At 39.2% G+C, this 24000-nt stretch overlaps 1 protein-coding gene across 3 annotated transcripts in view; it reads right to left on the reverse strand.

Moving 5' to 3' along the window:
- LOC130916182 (ELKS/Rab6-interacting/CAST family member 1-like) overlaps positions 1-24000 on the reverse strand; it is a 46984-nt gene that overhangs the window by 21886 nt on the left and 1098 nt on the right. For all 3 annotated transcript variants that reach the window (XR_009063238.1, XM_057836689.1, XM_057836688.1), the window contains exons 2-10: positions 18527-19308; positions 14927-15115; positions 9397-9688; positions 8465-8592; positions 8289-8363; positions 1557-1712; positions 1272-1439; positions 991-1158; positions 750-887 (exon numbers count right to left, since the gene is read on the reverse strand). Coding sequence is in view for 2 of the 3 variants with exons in the window: in XM_057836689.1 (XP_057692672.1) it covers positions 750-887; positions 991-1158; positions 1272-1439; positions 1557-1712; positions 8289-8363; positions 8465-8592; positions 9397-9688; positions 14927-15115; positions 18527-19075 (1863 nt within the window). In the remaining variant the exon portion in view is untranslated. The remainder of the gene's footprint in view (positions 1-749; positions 888-990; positions 1159-1271; positions 1440-1556; positions 1713-8288; positions 8364-8464; positions 8593-9396; positions 9689-14926; positions 15116-18526; positions 19309-24000) is intronic.

Genomic DNA, 24000 nt, shown 5'->3' on the forward strand with positions numbered 1-24000 from the left:
AATTGAAAGGTGGTAAGTAATCAACGAGAAACTTAATTTGTATTTCAGCAATGATTCAGATTTTCAAATTATATAACAGTCAGCTTGGGCGATTTTATCATCATTTATTGTTATCGAGGTAAATCTGCTCACTTTACCGTGATAAGTACTTAAGGCCATATCGACCAGCCCTAATACAGATGCTATAGTTGCATAATATTTAGAGGTGCACGATAATTATCGGTCCAATAATAGGAATTATGACGTCATCCCAATAAATCCGATAACATAATATATTATCGGCCCTATTAATAATATTTTTGGCACGGTGTCGGATTGATTCCAGTATGCAAAGTTTTGTTACTGTCTTTGTTTTGTTTTTTCATTATAATAATGTTCATGTCATCATGAAAATTCTGGTTCGGTCAAAGGCAAATCTAAGATGAATCAACCACTAGTATTTTTGACCTACAGGTGTTCAAAGACTCCGGTGAACATACATTGAAAAATTATATATGTATTATCAGTTATCGTATCGGTATCGGCCTTGAGGAGCAGGAAGTTATCGATATCGGTATCGGTTTCAAAAAATGGATCTCGTGCACCCCTAATAATATTCAAAGTCCAACTTTTCTCAGTGAATGGTTTCTGGTTCCAATACATATTTCTGATTATTTGCCTCATCACAAAAATGTTCAGTGATCCGTTGACTATAAAAATAAACGTTTGGGCAGCCTAACGCCAATGTAAACTGGTGTACTATCAGGTACCTTTTCAGCAAGTGATTCCTCCAGCGTGGTAAGGGCAGTATCAGTGTTGGATGTGTCTGCCTGCAAGGACTTGACTCTCTCCTTCAAGCTGCTCATCTGCTTCTCCTTGTCCCTCAGCTGCTCCTGAAGGTTCTCAATCTGCAAGAGAAACAAAGTCAGTTTTGGCTTGCAACCTTTGGAAAATGTTTGGAATACTAATTTTTTTTAGGTGTTAAGATAATAAAATTGAAACTGAAATTACCTTCTTTTGTAGCACGTTGACTTTGCGCTCCTTCACATCAAGCATGTCTTTGAGGTCATGGATCTCTCCACTAAGTGTACCCTTCTCTTCCGAAACTTCCTGGATCTGCTTGCTCTTCTTATTTAGAGTGGCTTCCTTCTCTTCCAATCGCAGACGCAAGGCATCCACCTAACCAGGAAAGAATTGAAAGAACCTTCAGGCTGTGATTCAGTTCAGATAATTTTAGGCATATGTGTGTATACTGAATAACCTAAACCGTGGTTTGAGTGGGGAATCTGTACCTCAGTCTGTAAAATGGCAGCTCGCTGCTCCTTGGCAGTAAGAGACTCCTTGAGGACTTCAATGTGCTGTTTGCTGTCAGAAAACTGATTGGTGAGCGTCTCCAGCTTGGTCTGAAGGCCGAGAAGCTCAGTGTCCTTCCTGGAGAGGTCCTGCTTCACCTGCTCCATCTGAAGGTTGAACAAAGATTTCTTAATGGAAAACTTTAAATTAACTCAAATTTTTTATGGGAAGTTAAACATTTTTCTCCAAAGAAACCACTCATTTAATTTCCCCTAAATTCTGACCTTGTTCTTCATGAACTTTGTGTGGCTGCGATACACCTCCATTTGCTTCATCTCCTCCTGCCGCTCCTCACAGCTCAGAAGTCCATTTGACTTCATCATGAGCAGCTCCTCCTCCATGTCCCTCATGTTCCGTTCCATTGAGTTGATCTTTGCATCCTGGAGATAAAGAAATTAATGTGTCATGACTATCAATCAATCAATCAATTTTATTTCTATAGCCCTTTACAAAAACCCGAAAGGTCCTCACAGTGCTTTACAACAAAGAAAAACATGGTTCATGATAAATAAAAGGCAGTAAAGTACTATACTATGACATTTCAAAAATTTTTTTTTTTTAAATGAAAAAAAAAAACGCATCGCGATAAAAGTCAAAACAGCAAATAAAACCAATAAAATCCCAAAACATTAAAACCCTTAAAGAGCATATGACACGAGAAAAAAAGTCTTAAATGGCATTATTATGTGAATTAGAATCATATTTTGAGACGATTCGACTATATAAAACAATTTAGCAAAGCACAGATGACGAGAAATTAGTCTTTTAATCTGCCGATTAGCCACGCCTACCATTATAGGGCTTTAGCGTCCCCAACAGGTGGATGACGTCAGCGGTAGACTGGGCTCATCGGTTTTACTAGTCAGCCCATTGAGGGGGAATTATTCAGAACGAGGAAAACGCGACGAAGAGAGACGCAAAATGTCATTGTTTCAGTCTCTCTACTCCAATATTTTTACAGGATATTCTTTTTATCCAAGTATTTTTCCCCAATAGCTATATAAATGGCTTGAGAAGGACCAGTCAGCCCGTCAAAGGGGAACTATTCACAACGAGGAAAACGCGATGAAGAGAGCGGCAAAATGTCAGTGTTTCTGTCTCTTTACTTCAATATTTTTACAGGATATTCTTTTTATCCAAGTATTTTCCCCAATTGCTAAATAAATGGCATGGTCATGACAAATAACAGTCTTGTGCTGAACGGAATATGAAATAATAAAAATGCATTTATTCAGGACGACATGGCAAAATTACTCCATAATGGTCAAAACTGTCGACTTCACCTTTACTGTCGCACCTCCCAAACGATATTTTATGACACCTAAATCGGACATATGTCATTTCCCTTCCCCGGCTTCGGAGAATGTAAACAAACCAGAAGGCGTGACAGCTAGCCGACATGCTAACCCGGACCGAGTGATGTTTCAAAGTCTTCGAAGCGGAAAATCACACATAACTAGCCTGGATTATTTGACATGACGACCTGATTGTCGACTGTCTTCGCGGATCGGCAAACCGCCCGGCGGAGCGCAATTTACAGTTCGTTCCCGGAGGAGGGTGGCTGGAGTTATTGTGTAGCTAACGTGCTGCTGCTAATGAGCATTAGGAGAGCTTTTTACATGCCTATCAATGATCAAACGTAAGTAGTCCTTTATTTAGAGGAAGTTTGTAGTGTTTACTTTGTAATCGCTGTATTCTTATTTGACATAATACAAAACAAGATGTTCACTCACTTCCTCGTAAATCCAATGGTCCCACAGTAAATATCCACGGTGAATGGAAGCCTTTTGAAACTCCAAAAAGGCGCATACGCCTCTCCCTCATACAGAATGATTTTTCTGCAGCCGTTTGGCTGGCGTGATGCGAAAAATAAACGTATTAATCCGCAAAATCAGCTGAATCCTTCGTCCTCATACACAACAGTACACTGTAGCGTGAAGAGGACGTCTTCTACCGTACACGTCACAGCCCCTTCCTCCTCAATGCAAGACCGAAGCCGGAAGTCACTCATTTTCCTGGCGCGGGATTCAAAAAACTAAATAAAAATAGCGATCGCTTCCACACACATCCAAGGGGTCCATATCATTCAGGGGCATAAAATACCGCGTGTATTATGAAATAAACATGCTTTTTCGTGTCACAGGCACTTTAAGAAATAAAACCAGCCTACCCTGGTCTTGGGAAAAAAAAAAGTCTAAACAAGTCATCTTTAACCGAGATTTAAAAAGGCCTAGATTCGTAATGGAGTGGATTTCAGGGGGTAGGCTATTCGACAACCTTGGGGTAACAACTGCAAAAGATCGGTCTGCCCACTGTTTTAAGTCTCGACCTCGGAACTTGCAAAAGAAGCCGGCCGGTAGAACGAAAAGCCCTGCCAGAGTTACGGAGATTTAAAATCTCCGATAAATAAGAAGGAGCCTGGCCATTAATAGAATTAAAAACAACCAGTAAAAGTTTGAAATCAATTCTAAAATGGACTGGAAGCCAGTGGAGCAATGATAGCCTGGGGTAATATATTCATGTGACGTCTAGGCGTACCGGTTAAAAATCGAGCAGCAGCATTTTGAAAAAGTTGCAGACGAGAAATAGAGGACTTGGGAGAACCAAAATAAAGTGCATTGCAGTAGTCTAGCCTTGAACTTGAAAAAAATGACTAGGGTTGCCACAGTAAACGTACCGTACTAAGCTTTCAAAGGACGCGCTTTGTCCCGTATTAACATGAAACTCAAAAATTGTGTCTTTTTTCTAGAATGAACAAATGCTGGAATGGTGCTTTACAAGAATATGCAGGGAAATGGCATTCTCCCGCCTCTCCTGCTTTTTGACCAATGAGCTGACGGAACAATGACAATATGAAATCCCACTCATCTCATTGGTCGAGGTGCTGTCGCATACCATGATGATACCGGAAAACAAAATAAGAGTGTGGGAGAAAAAGAGGCTCGTGTTAAGCTTGAGTAAAAAGTATGTTCAAAATGATGATCATTCTTGTTCTTCTCTGTGTACAAAGACACAGGATTAGGGTCAAAAAGAGGAGAAGAAGAAGAAAAAAAGGACTACGAGGTTAAAGTCCTACTGGTGCTGCGAGAAAAAAAGTCGTATTCTTACTAGGGCTGTCAAACGATTAAAATTTTTAATTGAGTTCATCACAGCTTAAAAATTAATTAATCGTAATTAATCGCAATTCAAACCATTTTTAAAATATGCCATATTTTTCAGTAAATTATTGTTGGAATGAAAAGATAAGACACAAGACGGATATATACAGTGGGGAGAACAAATATTTGATACAGTATCAAATATTTGTTCTCCCCACTGTACATTCAACATACTGTACATAAGTACTGTATTTGTTTATTATAACAATAAATCCACAAGATGGCATTAACGTTATTAACATTCTTTCTGTTAAAGGGATCCACGGATCGAAAGACTTGTAGTTCTTAACAGATAAATGTGAGTACATGTTATAGTAATTTTATATTAAAACCCCTCTTAATGTTTTCGTTTTAATAAAATTTGTAAAATTTTCAAAAAACTAAACTAATAGCTCGCCATTGTTGACGTCGCCGAGCTGGACGTCACATGGGCTCCCTGCCGTTCTTCCACAATGTCTTTAACCACGTAAGGTAGTAATTGAAATACACCACAAGGTGTCGATGGAGAGTTTTAAATTAATTAGAGATCTAGCCAATGAGTGCGTTTTGCCCCTCGACTGATGCCGTAGTTTCAGGGTTCACTGTTCCTTACGTTCATTTGAGTGTGGACTTCACAACATACGAGACCTCTGATTGTTTGTATTTTGTGACTAAATATTGCCATCAGTGTATTTGGTGAGCTAAACGAAATGTTTGAATAGAGTTTGACCAAAGTCTGAGTAAGTTTTATGTGTATTTTGCATAGCTATTTTGATTGGGAATGCCAGTTCTCTTTGCATTGAGCGCTTTTCTTTTTGTGAATATTATTTTATTTTATAGTATATTATATTATAAATATAAATATTTATATTATTTTATTTTTTGTAGAGATAGGAATATTATTTTTGTTGTGCTTTCACTAAATTACATGCCCAAATGCATGATGGGAAGTTGGGCAACCATGACTGTCAGTGGTGGCTGCAAATGGTATATGTTCTGCATTGTGTTCAATGAAGTGTGTTAAGGAAAAGATCATCTCCTGTCATTCTTCCCCACGTTGCTCGCCACGTTACTCCCTTTAGTATGTTATTTGTGAAAGAGTTGTCAAAGCTACCACCAATAAACGGCACGATCCAATGAACGCCTGTGTCCACTCGTGTTTCTCTGCCTCTTAGCTCTCAATGTGCAAAAAAACGGCGTCATTGTAATCTGTTTGAGGCAATGCATGAGCGGGTCATTCCGCGCGTGCGTTAAATGCGTCAAACATTTTAACGTGATTAATTAAAAAATAAATTATCGCCCGTTAACCCGTTAAATTTGACAGCACTAATTATTACATAGGGTAAACCATAGGTGGGAGCTACGACGAAGCATCAATATAAAGCCAACTATTGTGGATTATAAAGGAGGCACAACATTACCGCTACATAATAGTACGACTTTTTTCTCGTAATAACCGTAGGAGTTTTTTTCTCGTATTATAGTATGGCTTTTTTCTCGTACTATTACTACGACAATAAAAGTCGTATTTTTTCATTGGGCTAATGTAGCGGAATGGACTGCGACTTACTTTACGTAGCGCTTCGCCTCCCTTAATCCAATCCACAATATTGAAATCATCATGTGTTTTAGAATCGGTTTTACAATTAAGAAAAGGAAATCCTTCAAATTTTGGCTCATCTATATCAAATCATTATCAATAGAATGATTTATTGGCTACCAACACTTCGTCGTAGCTCCCAGCTACGTAGTAGCTTTACAACGTAAGTGACATAATAGTGAATTGAAATAATATTGTGCATCTCCTGAGTCTATATTTTAGAATCTGCTTCATAAATAAGTAAATCCTTTATCTTTAATCAATAGATGACTTTAAATTAATGCTTCATCATTGCTCCAAGCTAATGTACATGTACGTAAAGTGCGTAGCGGTTTACCCATATGTAATAATACGACTTTTTTTCCCATAGTACCAGTACTACTTTAATTTTGTGGTCCTTTTTTCCCCTTCTCCGTTATTTGGCCCTAATCCTCCATCATAGTCTACTTTATTTTCACTAATTATTAGGGCTGTCAAACGATTAAAATTTTTAATCGAGTTAATTACAGCTTAAAAATTAATTAATTGCAATTAATCGCAATTCAAACCATCTATAAAATATGCCATATTTTTCTGTAAATTATATATATATTCTGTAAAATAATTTGTTGGAATGGAAAGATAAGACACAAGATGGATATATACATTTAACATACGGTAGGTACATAAGGACTGTAGTGGGCATTTCACTCCACTGTCATTTAAATCTGTCTATGCTGTCCTCACTCTGAAGCGTCTACTTTTTCCAAAGCTAGACAGCTAGTGAACGACGCCTTAATAATCAGACTTCTTTCTTTTTCATCTGATTCATTAATAAAATGGCCTCAAACCATTGTCCTCTTTAGACCGTAGTGAAACTACAAAAAAAAAAGTACACAAGCATTGCATTAGCAACAACGTTAGCTTAGCACGCTATACAGGTTCACTAAACATAAACAAAAAGCGTCTCATACAAAAAAATATAACATTTCGCTTACTAACATAATATGTACTTGCCTGGTACACCAGACTCAACGCTGTTCCAGCTATTGAGTCTGGCCACCATTCCCACGGATACAATTTCCAGGGCGGAGCAAGTCACAGCAAACAGACAGCGGAGTGGACCAATCAGCGACGGGCAGACGTGACGTTATTAACTGACGACGAAAGCACGAGGGACTTGCGCGCGGAAGTAAACATACGAAGAGAGCGGAGTTTATTCAACATGGCTAGCGCGAGACAGACTATTGTCAATGACTCGTGTCGATGTGTTTTTGGTAATTTAAAACAGAATTTACCGCGGATTGGAACAGGTTCTCGGTTATCCCGTTGACCATCTGTGTTGTGGAGACGACTTTCGACGCGCAAGAGTGACGTTGCTCGTTAAGAACACGTCACGCAAATAAACGAATCTGATTTGTCGATTGATTTTGTACCTGCTTGAAAAGGCCGTTAATGGGATGGTTCCCAGACTATTTCTCTCAGTGTTTGAAAAATACAGGGAGAATAGTTTGGCAGAGCCAGGCATAATATGTACATTCTTTACAACAACCATACTTACGGACAAATCTTGTCCAAGGATCATATAAGCACAACATTACAACGTAGGCGTCAGCCCGAGACGTCGTGCAGCCATACTGAACTGGCAAGAAAGCAATAAACCATGTCGCAAAGCGACCACAAGAGTTCGCTGTTAGACAGCACAAAAAAACCTTGCTGTAAAACTTACCAAAAGGCAGAATACTGTCTGAGCGGCAAAAGCCCCCCCAAAAAAAAGGTTAGCTCAGATTTTATGTTTGCACTTTATAGAAAAGTATTTGGGGGGAAAAAAATGACCAAAAACACACACACGCACACACATACAGTAACAAGGTTCAGGACCTTCAGGGTTAAATAATCCAGTTTTAAATTTAGCAGGACAGATGTTAATTTTATTCTAGTAGTTTTTGCATTAAAAATATATTGCTGATAATTATTGTTGTTCCATGTGCTTGTATCACTTGAATAAATACCTAATTAATTCATGTTAGAGCAAATCATTATAATATTAGAATTATTACAAAAATAAATAAATCAATAAAAATTAAAAAAAAAAAAAAATAAGAAAACTTTTCACATATAAAAATATTATCCTGTTGGCCGGCTCTACCAATAAGGTCTCCCTTCTATTTTTCAGGAATTTGGCAAACCTAGTCATGACCTACTGATCCACAGAATTCAGGTACATGTAAAGTCCTTACCTTCATGTCAATGACTGTCTGTAAAGCCTTCGTTTTGGTGGACTCTGGTGTTCCCTCATATCTACGATGAAGTTCCTGGACAGGATTTACCAACAGTATTACTGTATTATTATGTTTTCATTCTTCAATAAATTCACACGTTTTTCAGAACTTCCCAAATTGGAACATGGCATTACTTCTCTCAACGCTGTTATCTCTCTGTCTCGCTGATCCAGTAAACTTTCAAGGTGATGCCGATGCATCTCTGCATCCGCCAGCCTCCTGGTGCGCTCCTGGTCCTCCTCTGACGCTTTAGCAGATGGACCTAAAAGCACAACTCATTTTTAATGTCCTGCTTATACAACAGCAACACTGTGCTCATTTGGTTCACTTGGTTTTGGCAGCATACTAAGAGCACATGCATTTTGTATGGATATTCATTATTTTGAGAGTTAAATAATGCAACACGATGATAATTGTCGTTAGCGTGTCAATGATAACTTCCACTGTAAATTACCTTAAACTAGCACATTTTTGGGAACAAAAGACTGCAAGATTTATTTTGTATTTTTATATACAATTATGTCATTTTCTTTTTATGTGTGTTAAGTTTTACAGTTTACCTCAAGTGGAGTGTAATAAACAGCTTTAAAACCATCAACGTTGGACTCTTTGAGGGACTGCTCACTTGTCTGCCAAACTATAATCAGGATATATTTCTGCTACGTTTGATGATTAAATAGGTCACAGATGATCACCGAACTCCACCTCAATTTCTTCTCGAGAATATAATCGTCCAGGGCTATGCAGATATTTTAAATGTATTGCACAAGTCACCAACCTACCGTGAATGTAACATTATTGTCAGGCTTTTATGGCAGAACATGAATACAGGCTATGAAATTTGACTCACAGGGGTTTTGTCATTTTGACAGACAGCAACAGTTTCTCCGCGCATCGTGAAGGCATAAAAGCTGCAATCTGAACGACCAGACAAGTGCTTTCCCTTGCCAGGGATCCATAAATAACTTCAATGCGCACTGGGTCGGATGCCAGGAATCACAAACTCACAATAGACAATCCTTAGCTAAAGCTGTAAAAAAAAAAATGTTTTAGAGCTACCACCCACCTTTGCTCTGCAACATCTCCAGGAGTTTCCTGATGGATTCATCTCGAGCCCCAAGGGTTTGCTTCTGCGTATCAATCCTCATCTCCATCTCCTCCAAGGTTTTCCTAAGGAGAAAGAGCTCCTTGGCCTGCCGGTCGTGCTCGCAATGGAGCCGTCTGAAATTCTCCTCGGTCGGTTCCGACGCCAGGGCAAGGTCTCGGCCTTGGCTTGCGGGGTCTTGCTGGAGCAGCTGGTTCAGGTCCCTCTGGATCCTTAGCTCGTCCTGGAGAGCCTGCACGGTCATCTGGAGATGCTGCAGGAGGGAAAAATAATCTTAGGCAATAGACAATTATCTCGGTGGCTGCCATTGGTGGTGATAGACATCCAGTCCATTTGATCCAACCCAAATGAATTCAACATTTATCACAGCCAACAGCAGCCAATGAGTTAACAAAGATGAAAATGGACAGACTGATAAATTCCGGCTATATTGTAGATTCCAAATAGTCTTAAGCCACGCAGCAACTGCACAGCACATTTTTTTCACATGTTATGCTTTCTGAAATGCCACAAGATGGTGCCAAAAGCTTATGTACTAGTAAAGTAGTACCTCCGTGTGAGGAGCCATGTTGACATGACACCTCATGACTGAGAGACGCACCGTCTAAATGGGAGGAGCTATGGTGACGCAATAAACGGGAGGAGCCAAGTTTAACCTTGGTTGTTATTAGACCTCCACGATATGAGAAAAAGATCGGACACAAGTTTTGAATCTTATGATATTGATAATATTAATATATAAAATTACATCTTTATCGTGCCACTAAAAGAACAAAGACAACACCTTTATCATGCGCATTCCAGCATATGGAATCTTGTTTAATAAATTGAAAAAAATAGACATCACACAATGGCTGCACACTTAGGTATTATCATATTTTGTGTGTAAACAGTTTCTCCATAATTAGAGGTCTAAGAAATTCGCAGTTTATTTGAAGCGACAGTCTTTTACATGACTGTCACTGATACTATTGTTTTCCCTTTAAATATTCAGGCTGTATGTCATCTGATCTAACTAACTTTAATTGAGTCTAAACTATTATATAGGGCAAACATTTAAACCTAACAAGTGTAAACCGGCTACTGCGGATGAGGCACTGCACTGATATTGCCCAAACCATCCAACAAATGGCTTAGCCGCGGTAACAACACAGAGGAAATGTGGCCTGACGGTGACGCCTTTGCGATCGGTGTTACGTTGCACACCCAGAGCAATGCAAGTGGCGAAACCCAATCAGGATAGTTTGTGGCATTTGACGCTGGGCTCCGTTGCTATAAAGCCGTAAAGCGAGGCCGTGTCGCACTCTGGTCTGAAGCCACACGCCTTTTCACAAGGCAGAACAAAGAGACAAGTCTGCCTTCTTTTCAACCCCCGCTCGCCGTTTCTCCCACCTCCTTCCCTCGCTCCTGACGTTTGCATCCTTACACAACGTTCAGCCTCCTTCTCATCTTGCATCCAATTCTTTTCGCCTATCTTCACGCTAACCCTCCCCTTTTATCGCCTTTTCTACCCCATGACTACCGCTGACTCATTGCTGTGATGGCACCACTCGCCATCACCCACCCGCCCAACAAATATATACAGGCCAGCATTCACACCCCTGCGACTGTATATCGCTGAAACAGTATACAAAAGGTAAAAAGATACATTTATATAGTGGTACCTCAAGATTCGACATGTGCCGATTACTGGTTTCAAGGTATACCGTGGTATGAAAACATCAAGGTTTCAAAACCGCAAACGTTTCCCCTTATGCCGTCCCTGAGATATTAGCTAATTTTTTTATGTCCCAAAAATACATGGAGAAATCCCTCACTTGCAGCTGTAAGGCTCAACCCCCCCATCACTGGTTGTTGCTCAGTGTCAGTAATTCAGCTGTGCTACATGATAGCTGGAGGAGGTGAAACTCCTGAACTTTTTCCTCCATCGAAGAAAACGAAATCGCTGGTATGGGAATACTTCGGCTACAGAAAAGTTACCGACGGCCGCGGCTTAGAGGAGGAGGGCCGGCCGACATGTAAAACATGTTCGCGGGGGGTGGCTGCCGAGGAGGCAATACCTCCAATATGATTTCGCATTTATACAAAATTAAAGCTTAGTAAACACTGTCATGAACGTTTCCCAACAGCTACGAGATATGTTTATTAACAACTAGGGTTGTTCCGATCATGTTTTTTTGCTCCCGATCCGATCCCGATCATTTTAGTTTGAGTATCTGCCGATCCCGATATTTCCCGATCCGATTGCTTTTTTTTGCTCCCGATTCAATTCCAATCATTCCCGATAATTTTTCCCGATCATATACATTTTGGCAATGCATTAAGAAAAAAATGAATAAAACTCGAACGAATATATACATTCAACATAAAGTACAAAAGTACTGTATTTGTTTATTATGACAATAAATCCTCAAGATGGCATTTACATTATTAACATTCTGTGTGAGAGGGATCCACGGATAGAAAGACTTATACAGTGATACCTCGGCTCACGAACGCTTAAGCTCACGAACTTTTCGCCTCAAGAACATTAAATTCGCGAGCATATAGTCTCTGCTGGCGAACTAGTTTTCGGCGGACGAACCAAGCCACGCGGTCGGACAGCGCCACGAGAAGCTGACGCACGCTCACGGCGTCCCAGTTCGTCCCCTCCCTTTCGTTGAGTGCGGACGTGGTTTGTGTTTGATAGACATTTTGGACCATATTGAGTGTACTTTTGCTATTATGGGACCGAAAAAGAGTTACATACAGTCCTTATGGAAGGTGACTCGTGTTACCAATTCGCCCTCGACTGGTAATTGGCGGTGCTTTCAGCTTCCCACCGTCGTGAGAAGTGGACCGGCGAGTCACGTTGGCTCGTTGTCGTCGGTTGTCTTCGGTGCGCCCGATGGCGGCTTGCATACAAACACCCAGAGGTGTCGGATGGCTTTTTGTGGGCACTTTTATTAACAACCAAAAGCATGCGGGGGGCACAGCAGTGGAGTCTACGCTAACTGCGCACTTTGCCGGTAACACTCTCCTTCCAAACAGTAACTCCCTCCCTCCTCCTCCCACTCCTCCCACTCCCATACCATCGCAAAGGTAAATAAAACAACTTTATTATACAGTACAGTTTATTTCTTTAATTATAATACAATAGCACACTTATTATACATAAAATAAGGTATATTTTTGTGTAGTTTTAAGGCTTATTTAGTAGAAAATTATGTTTTATGGGGACCTGGGAACGGATTATTCTCATTTTAATGGTTTCTTATGGGAAATAAATGTTCGGAAGACGAACTTTTCGCCTCACGCACACTTTCTGGGAACCAATTATGTTCGTGAGCTGAGGTATCACTGTAATTCTTAAAGGATAACTGTGACTTTGTATATTGTGACTAAATATTGCCATCTAGTGTATTTGTTGAGCTTTCAGTAAATGATACTGTAGCCATGCCCAAATGCATGATGGGAAGTTCAACCTTGACTGTTCGTAGTGCTACCAATTGATATATCTTCTCTGCGTTGGGAAATAACCTAGGGTGTTAAGAAACAGATCAATTACTACCTTGCTTCCCCACATTGCTTCCCACGATATTTCTAATCGTAGGGAGAGGGATTCTAAGGCTTTAACCATTTAAAAATTGCTCCAAAGGCTCCCAAAATTCACTCTACTCATTTTACGCAGCCTTTTAGCTCTCTATATAGGTAAAACGGCACTATTACAGATTGAGTGCGACAATGCGTGAGTGGGTCATGCAGCGCATGCATTAATTGCGTTAAACATTTTAACGTGATAGTTTTTTAAAAAATTAATTACCGCCATTATCCTGATAAATTTGATAACCCTACCTTAAGCCTAAACTAAAGACTCTGGATGAATGTAACATATTATGTCTGTCGTGTTAAATACAATTAGAAAACGATTTAATTAAAAATATATATATATATATATTAAACAAAGGCATGTCCGATATTTTTTTGCCGATTCCGATACTTTGAAAATGACGTGATCGGACCCGATCGATCGTACATATTCTCCTAAACATAGGATGCGAGACTAGCAGCAAAAGTGGGGTAGGTGGCCTCAGGTGTGTGCCGATCGATCGGAACATCTCTATTAACTACACAAAAACATGTGGGAACGCAGCACTTGAGCCTGCTCTAACTGCGCACTTTTTCTACTCTCTCGCTCCCTCTCTCGCTCGACCACTTTCTTCCTCACTGCTCAATCTGACAATGCCTGTCACATTGAAAATAACAGCGGCCCCCTTGGCGGGTGCCGGTAACACCTGCGTCCACTCCACTTGCTTGTCTCTGCCCTTAGCTCCCAATATACTTCAAACGGCGCCATTGTAGTCTGTTCGCGGCAATGCTTGAGCGGGTCGTTCCGCGCATGCGTTAATTGATTTAAATATTTTAATTAAATTCAAAAAATTAATTACCGCCCGTTAACGCGCTCATTTTGACAGCCCTAAAATCAATTTGTGCTTTTTATTGTAATTGATTTTTAAAAAATAATTAATTGGAGTTTTTTAAATTCTTTTTTTTGATAAATTGGGCAAAAAATAATAATAATTCAATAAATTATTCCATGAGGAACTATTTGTTTCTTTGTGTAGTTTTACTTTGTTTTTGGAGGTGGGCAGCACATATAGGGACAAAGAAAATGTTATATTTCAGACATTAATTTATGTTACTTTTGTTTAACATTTTTTGTACTTCATCGGTGTCTGAAACAAATCTTAAAAAACATCTTAAATCAAATTTTGGGTAAAATAAATATGACATAATATGTACTTCTTATAGCCCAGACCTACTGTGTCATCATATCATACAAAGTTATTCCGAGATTCCCACCTTTAAATAGCTGCGTGATTAGAACAAAAAATAAATGTCAATTATTTGGGGGATTTCAGTGAGTCAATAAGAACAAAAACTATTTGGCTAAAACTAAAATGATGCCATGAATAGAAAATATGATTGTACAGATTATTGGAAAATGCCAAATGAAGGATGAGAGATGCTTTTGAGAAAAAAAAAATTATAAGACAACAAAAACAAAAAGTAAACAATGACAACAGACAGCGGACGTATTTAAGAAAAAACAAAACGCCTTAAGAACGTGCATGTGTGCTAGCGTGGGAGGTCGATGTGAAAGCAGACATCTTTAAATTACAACACCCACTGATTAGCCAGCAGCTGCTCGGGCATTACTAGAATTACTCCACGGCGATTCTGCGGCTCAGTGGGGGCAAATTACCACGATCTGCCCTTTCATTAAGGATCCCAACACAACAAAGATATTTGCATTGATTCAATTCTGCTTGCCTCGCTCTACAATCATTGTCAGTTTAGGGACAAATAACTCTTTCAGGAAATGATCAGGCATATTTATTTAACGATAAGACTGTCATCTAGGTCCTATGACAGAAACTATATGATGTTGCCCACAAAGAAAATGACTTTCACACCCAATTATTAAAGTAAGCGATGTAGATAAACTCACCTGAGATTCATCCTGAATCACGCGGTATTGTTCCTTCCACACAGAGATTTTAGACACCTCGTCTTTGCGGAGCGCTCGTTCTTTTTTCAATTCTGGACTCCAAAATGTCTTAATGGAATTCATGGATGAGCTCAGCTTGCTCTCTTTGATTTCCACTTCCCGTTGCAACAACTCGTTTTCCCTAAGAACCTAAAACACGATAATTATGACTTTACTACTGTTGTAGCATAGGTTACTGATGAATGTTCCGACTGAACCTCTGTATTGCATTTGACCTTTTTTAGGTAAATTTACCTTTTTTCATAATTTGAAAAACTTATCCTAATAAAGACCTGGTGGACATTTTGGGTCATGTAGGTCAGTGTTTTTCAACCACTGTGTCGTGGAGTAGTGTCTGGTGTGCCGTGGGAAATCATCCACTTTCACCTAATTAATGTTAAAAATGTTTACTGATGATGAATCCCCAAATTTGCCATTGCTGAGTGTGTGCTGTCAAATGGTCAGAGGTGGGTAGAGTAGCCTAAAATTTTACCCAAATAAGAGTAGCGTCACATCAAAATAATATTACTCAAGTAAAAGTAGTCATCCAAAAAATGTACTCAGGTACAAGTAAAAAAGTATTTTGTCAGAAGAATACGCAAGTAATGAGTAACATTGTGAGTAACTGCTTATACACAGATTTTTTTTTTTTTTTTTTTTTTTTTTAAACAATGGTATTTTTTTTCTCAGCGCAAAGTTCTCTTTACGAACTGTTATTACCGTATTGGCCCGAATATAAGACGACCCCCTCTTTTTCAAGACTCAAGTTTGGAAAAAAAAGACTTTTTGAACACCAAATTAATTTTTATACAGAAAATAATTACAGTACATCTGAAACAAATGATTACAACAATATATTTGAGAAAAAGCATGTTACTTTGCCTCATTCAAATCTTAATATCTGGACATTTAAATATGTAAACTAAAGTGCAATCACATTTATATAGTGTGTATATATATATATATATATATATATATATATATATGATTCGCAATAACTGCGTTAACCATCAAAGTGAGGTCTAACTGTAACTGTAATCTTGAAACAAATCTGAATCAGGAAAAACATTGCAATAAAATAATGCAAACTGGTTAAACTTGAGAGTAGCTGAGATCCGTCATGACAGAACATTACTCCTCAAGTTACTGGTGCACGGTATCGGTCCGATAATTATCGGTCCGATAATAGGAATTATGACATCATCCCGATAAATCCAATAACATTTATGATATTACCGATAATGTGTACTGTTCTGGCTTTACAGTTTCTAGTATGGGAAATCAGTTGACCATTTGCGGGCCATTGCTCCCACCTGCTGGTCAGAATAATTCACTGCATTTATTTTTTGTTACAGTAGTTTGGTTCAATCACTTACACATTGCGGTGTCTAACGGTAGCATTGACAGTCGTGAATGCTTTCTGTTACGTTTCCACCTCGGAAATATATGTAAGTATTTTATGTTTACTATAACATATGGATGTGCAATATATGTTTACTTCTGTGGTGAAGGGTCATATGTACAGAACATCATAAGTTGTTATAGAAGCCAGCCAATGCTTTAGTAGCTCAAGCTAGTGTGCTATGCTATAGATATAATAGTTGTGTATATAAGTTTATTGTGCAGTTTGTTGTATTGAATATGTGTATATTTCTGTTGTACTTTCACAATATTAAGACGAGTGTCTTCCCACAAAAGCAAAGAAAGACCAAGCCTTGTGGTTTATGGAAGTGCATTCATTCTTAGCTGGCTGTCGGGCAGTGCAGAAGTGAACCACACTGTTTTGTTCATGTCATTATGAAAAATCTGATGAGATCAAAGGGAAATCTATGTTGAATCCACCACTAGTTTTTTTTTTTTTTTAAACCTCCAGGTGTTCAAAAACTCAGGTTAATACATTTTAAAAATTATATATTTATTATCGGTTATCGATATCGGTATCGGCTTTGAGGAGCAGGAAGTTATCGATATCGGTTTCAAAAAATGGATATCTTGCACCCCTACCTCAAGTTCAGCATTCGCTTCAATGATATCTGGCTCCATCTAGCGTCGTGAATGGGTATAATGTCTAGACCCCGAATATAAGACAACTCCCACTTTTTCAGTCTTATTTTAATGCAAAAAACACCGTCTTATATTCGGGCCAATATGGTATTATCCTCTACTCTATAACCTACTACATAACCACTTTAATCCAAAGAAATACAAAAACGTCATTGAATTCTGACGAGAGAAAAAAAAAAAAAGTCTACAGAAAAGAAGCATTATTCATCCGAAGAGCATGAGCGCCCTCTAGTGGAGGAAACATATTTCCTTTTATAAAACTAAAAGGATCATATCTCCGGGTTTCTTTGGTCAATCGTTGCCCAAAAAACTGGGAGAGAGATTAAAATCCGCTCTTTCGAGTCATGTTGACAGCGGCACTCTATGTCAAATACTTAACTTTTTACGGTGCTGTAAAGACACCAAGTGATTGAACAGGCAGGCGTGATCATAGAACGGCAAGCTTGAGTATGATTGAGATAATGGAATAATGCGATTATTGTTGCGACTAGAGATGCACGATAATATCGGTCACCGATAATTATCGGCCGATAATGGCAATTATAACGTCACACAGATAATCCAGAGAAAACAAAATTCAACCGATAATGCAATCCGATAATTATATACTTGATTTAGCCTCCAAATGTGCGCAATCAACAGTTTTGTCCAATTCTGCTAGTTTTAGGGAGGTGTTTTTCCAGTGTAGTAATGTGATATGTTAGGAACAGCTTACTTTTAAAGGCATTTTTGTGCAACTTGGGTATTTATTCTCTAAGTAATTGTTGCCAAAAGCGTACCTTTACACAATGTCATTGCCATTGTTTAGATGTTCGAATTTACTACTTGTTCACATTTGATGTGGAAAAAAATAGCACTAAATTACATTTTTGCACAGTAAAATTTGATCTTTGTATACTTTAAAATTTTACATACATAATTGAATAGAATTATCGGCGTGACATTATCGGTTATCGGGTGGAAGGGGCAGGAAATTATCGGTTATCGATATCGGTTGAAAAATGTATTATCGTGCATCACTAGTTGCGACATCTCATTGGAGAAATTGGTAGAGCCACTTTTGGTGTCTCTGGCAAGAAAAAAATAATAATAAATCTAATACTGTATGTACATTAAAGAGGAAAAATGTAACGACAAGTGTAGCCCAAAAGTAGTGGAGTAAGAATAGCGTTTCCTCTACAAGACCCAAAATGGGATGTCCATACATCTAGATGCCAGCTCTCAGTGATATGATATCTATACTGTACATATTTTGCATTAAATCTATTAATCATTTTTTTCCAGAATAAATGAAATTAAAATAAAATGTTAATAAACACAAAATCAAGATGACTAAAAGCAGATTTACACTCCAGTTATTGCACACAATAATGTCAAAATGTTGATAATAAAATAATAAAAAGAATTTAAACAAAAAAATAAGCAAGTTGAAATATTTTTTTAGTAAATATGATAATATTTACTCAGAAATGACTGCCCTGGAAAAGGGAAAAATACCTCTTTAAGTTGTGCCTGAAGGTCAAGTATTGTGTTGTCCCGGGCCTGCCTTAAAGAATGAGGTACAGTGGACGCCATGTGGTGGTCCCCAAAAGCCAAAGCGTCACCCGCCATCAAGCCCGCAGGCAGCACCGCACTCGAAGGCACCGAGGTGGAGATGTTGGGCGTACTCGCGGCGACCACGCCACTTCCGCCGCCGCTTCTTGATCCGTACGTCACCCGCTGCCGCCCCATGGTTGTCACAGCCACGCCTGAGCTTTTGGGAAGGTGCTCCCCTACGGCCACTTCATTGTCGCTCAGGTACATTGGTCCCGAGGTGGCGTATGCCGCATTGAGGGACTGGATATTCTCCATGGAGAGCGTCTTGCCCCCTGCACCTCCAGGACCGCCTCCGCTGCCCCCGGTGCTGTTGGTGCGCCGGTGTCCCATTCTAGGGGAGCGAGGGAGGCGAGGGGAGCGACCTGTTCCTTGATTGCCGGTCCCGCTTGCATCCCTGCCTCCGCTGTGGTTGGCATCGCTTCTGCCGACTGAGCGAGCGCTACCGTACATATTCTCCTGAACAAAGGATGCGAGACTAGCAGCAAAAGTGGGGTAGGTAGCCTCAGGTGTGTGCTAATGATTTTGCAGATTTGTGCTTATGATTGTGGTTGCTCAACTGGAGGCAGAAGGCACAACGTTCATGATGGAAGAAGTCTCTCCACTTTGACTAACAGGCGGCATACGCAGATGTCCCGTTTCCAACAGGAGCCGATGCAGCCGCCGTTGCTAATTGCAATGCCGATCTGCAGAGAATAAACAGTTCTTTCTTGTAAACTGCAGGTGTATATGCATCATGACTTCACGTATCATTTCGACCAGCGGTGTGAAACATGAGGCCCGAGGGCAAATTGAGGCTTGCAGGACAGTAAGTTGAAGCTCCATGACTAGACACCATTATGTTAATATGGCACTTGTCTTTGAGCACTAGTCGTCAAAGCTTAAGATCATAATTAGTTATTAGTTTTCAGCATTGTTTATCCAATTTGGACAAAATAATTTAGTAACATTGGTGACTCAGTTGGAGCGTAATTCCCAAGTGACATCAGGTGGAAGAAGGTTTATCCTGTCGCCTAGTCTATGTCTTTCTCAAAACGTGTCCTGAAGAGAATATCAGGTCAAATGGGAGAGTTTTGTTGCGCACAGGGACAAGTTGATGTGACTTGTACACACAGCGAAAGTTGCAATGCCAAAGAGGTGCAATATGAGACCTTATTACTCAAATGGGCATGCTGACAAATATGGAAAAAACAGACAAATAAGAAGAGGAGACCAAGTCACAAATCTTCTGTTCTGGAATGTTATCAATAAAGATGGAGAAAACGGAATTGTGCATTGAAACCTACTTCACAGTGGGTATGAGGTGCTGTCTACACGCCAACAAGCTGTTTGGGAGGCATGCACGGAGAAAACCTTTTCTCACTCACAATCATAAACGCAAACGTCTGGAGTTCACCAAGCGGTATTGGGGCTTCAACTGGGACCGTGTGCTTTGGTCAGATGAGACCAAGATTGAGCTTTTTGGCAACATACACTCTAAGTGGGTCTGGCGTGCCACCAAAGATGCGCATGCTGAAAAGCACCTCATACCCACTGTGAAGTATGGGGGTGGGTCAGTGATGCTGTGGGGCTGTTTCGCTTCCAAAGGCCCTGGGAACCTTGTTAGGGTGCATGGCATCATGAATGCTTTGAAATACCAGGACATTTTACATGAAAATCTGTTGCCCTCTGCCCGAAAGCTGAAGATGGGTCGTCACTGGTCTTTCAGCAAGACAATGACCCTAAACATATGGCCAAATCTACACAGAAATGGCTCACCAGACACAAAATCAAGCTCCTCCCATGGCCATCTCAGTCCCCAGACCTCAACCCCATTGAAAACCTGTGGGGTGAGCTGAAGAGGAGAGTACAGAGGAGAGGACCCAGGTCCCTGGATGATTTAGAGAGATTCTGCAAAGAGGAATGACTGAAGATCCCTCTTTCTGTCTTTTCCCATCTTGTGAAACATTATAGAAGATTAGAAAGTATTAACAAAGTACAAAGTATTAACACCAGGGGTGCTAATAATTGTGACACACATTATTTGATGTCAAATAATTATTTCTTTATGTGGGATTTTTTTCCCCACTGAATAAAAGCACTTGTATTGAAGGTTGGATTTTTCTCTTGAGGTCCCATTTTATTTAGAAAAAAAAAATATTAGAAGCTAAAAAACACATAATTATTATAAATCAAATAATTATGGAGGGCACTGTAGGGAATTTAGATTCTTTCCATGTGTTGAAAGGATCAATCAATCAATCAATCAACTTTATTTGTATAGCACATTTAAAAATCCGCCAAGGAGACCAAAGTGCTTTACATAGCATAACACAACAAAATAAGTCAACTTTGAAAGATGAACACATAAAATAAAATAAGTAAAAGACGAGGTCATAAACTGTCATTGGCTGATGACTTGCATTTATTTAAAATGTATTAATTTATTTTGTACATCCATCCATTCTTAACCATTACGGACCGGTGCAGAATCCGCATTACTGCAGACGCTGCACCGATCCGGCTGTCGATCTCCCGCTCATTTATTTTCTACATCATTTATTTAAAAAATTTTATTTGCAGCTTATGGAGATTTTTCAGATAATTATACCATAATCGAGGTAAATGTTTTCATTTTTTGTTGAGTTAAGCTGTGCTTTTAGACAAAAGCAGTAGTGCTTTGCGTGAAGGAAGGCTCCATTTTTATTTATTTTTGTTAGACTCTGACTAAGAGGTTTTTTTCAGTTATACCTAACTAATGCTGCAACGATTAATCGATTAACTCGAGTATTCGATTAGAAAAAAATATTCAAATTAAATTTGTTGCTTCGAGTATTCGTTTAATTAAAGTGGCGTGGATACACTGCCCTCTGGTTTGCCTCTTTTCACATGGCTGAATTAACTGCTCCCTGTTAAGACCAACGTAAGCTAAGCTTTTGTCTGAGCTAATGTTTTTTAATGCATTCATTATTTAGTTTATAGATATATTTAGCTGTTTTTGTGGGAATATGTGTCTGAACCATTTGTTAAGAGCATTGTAAAAAAAAAACTTGCATTTTATAGCATTTAAGCAGGCGGACCTTTTCCATGTAAGTTAGCCAATTGTTCTTTTGAGGTACATGGATCCTCATTAAAAAAAATTAAAAAATTATACAGTTTGAGGCTCAGCTCAGGTATTTGAATTTTTCATGTTCTTTATCCGATTACTAGATTATTAGAACTAACTAGTCCATCGACTACTAAAATATTCGATAACTGCAGACCTATACCTAACTTAAAGGGATCCTCGGTCTTAAAGACATGTAGGCTCTAATACACCACAATTGTTCTCTTGTACTAAAATATGTTGTTAGAAATGCATAAAATGTTAAATAAATGGCAATATTTTATAATATTTAGTACATATTTTGACCGATAGTTGGCGCAGTGTTTTGCGGGCTCGAAATGACGTAATTGGGACGTTTCCAATTGTGTACAACAATTGTGTATTGCTGCCTTAACTCGCTAAGTAAAATGGCACAATGTCCTGCTTTTGGATGCAATTTCCAGTCAAATGGAAACAAGGGGATTGATGTGATTCTCCACAGATTTCCTATTGAAAAGAAGACGTGAAAGGTTTGGGAAAATGTCTGTAGACTGCCAAACTTCCCAAAGACCCAAGGCTTTGCTCTCGCCATTTTTCTCCTACCGCGTTCAAAGCTTTTAGTCGACGACAACTTATGAAAGAGCTCACCGGAGCGGCTGGATATAAACGGAGACTAAAAACAAATGCTGTTCCAACTATTTTCCCTCACAAGAAGCCTCAACGTGCTCGGATAGCGAGTGAAATGCGCGCAATAAAGCGCCAAAGACAAACTGCTGGCCGCTCTCTTAAGCAGGCAAGCCGCTCCTGTCGCTACAGCGGTAGGCGAACTTTCTGGCATAGCGCTAGTCACAGAGAAAGCTAATAATTCACCTCTACTGTCAGTTCATCAGGCAGTAAGTGTGTCTGTTCAGTATTCACGTTATATGAGTGATGCTGCCACTCAAACTGATTCAGACACGTCCGATACAGCGATACAGTGGCCAGCTGATGCGCGCCAAGCACTTAATATGGACCACCCTTACGTGGCTAAACGTGAGTTGGATGTACAACGCATGGAGGACACTCGATCCAGATGACGAATTTAATGAGGACAGACACGACTCCGATCCTGACTATCACACGTCTGCATTCATAGATTTATTACCTTCAGTGAGTTTATATTGTCAATAGTCATAAAAATAAAAATGCACGAATGACAAGGTGTGTTCAAACTTTTGGCCTGTACTGTATGTAAAGCACACGAAAGCTCTGAATGCTAACAATCTACATCATTATACTGGGATAAGTTTGATCACGCAATAGCTCACCTTGAAGATCTGCTAACAAAAACCGGAGTTTTCAACAGCATACACTCTCTCGCTCCGTTGTCATTGAGACGCACTTGCCATCACCAGTACATCACCAGTTTTGCCCAACTGTTGTCTTATCAGGTATTTTCTGCTCTGCATTTTGCCTTTGCTGCTCAACTTGTAAACGACCGACAGTCCTGTTTTGCTCTTCACTTTTCTGATCTGGTTCAAATTGGAAGGGCAGAACCAACGACATGTCAGGGTAGCTAACGAATGACACGCTGGAAGTTCAGCAACGAGCCCGGTGACATCATCGCACTGCAACGTCAACAAGAATGGCGACCTATCACTTCAAATAATTTTACAAATTTTACTAAAACGAAAACATTAAGAGGGGTTTTAATATCAAATTATTAAAACTCATACTAACATTTATCTTTTAAGAGGATCCCTTTAAAAAAAATGTTTATTTTTTTGCATTCCTGGATAGTTAAGAGATTATTAACAAGTTTGTATTTATTGTGTCTGTGTGAACATAATCTAAGTTATGTTCAAATATTGCAATTTCAATTTGATTATAATTTTTTTCAAAATGTATCTCCAGTAGTTTTTGAAAAAGGTTTGAATCTAACAGTGTATATCACCTGAACAAATACACGTGAAATTTAGTATGAGTCAATAAAGATTTATTTTGCATTAATTCATTTATCATTCATCATTTAGCCTATCAATTTATTGAGTTCATATTCGTGACAAATGTAGCCCTGACACCCCTTCACTCAATCTGTTTGGTTGTATTAATGTCCCGTCCCCAGCAAAAAGTGTACATGCAGGTTATGCTGTTATATCGTGCCTGCCAATGGTGAGACCAAACCGATGCCCTTGCTTATGGCTGTCACATTGCTGCAAAGCTACAAAGTAAAAATTAAACAAGTGAAAGGTGACTTTTGGGTGACACCGTGTTTTTGGTTACATTTTCGCTTGAGTCTATTCGTCCTGATTTATGGCCTGATTTAAGCGGAGTA

The sequence above is a fragment of the Corythoichthys intestinalis genome, chromosome 5 (genome assembly GCF_030265065.1).
Source record: "Corythoichthys intestinalis isolate RoL2023-P3 chromosome 5, ASM3026506v1, whole genome shotgun sequence".
Taxonomy (NCBI): Eukaryota; Metazoa; Chordata; class Actinopteri; order Syngnathiformes; family Syngnathidae; genus Corythoichthys; species Corythoichthys intestinalis.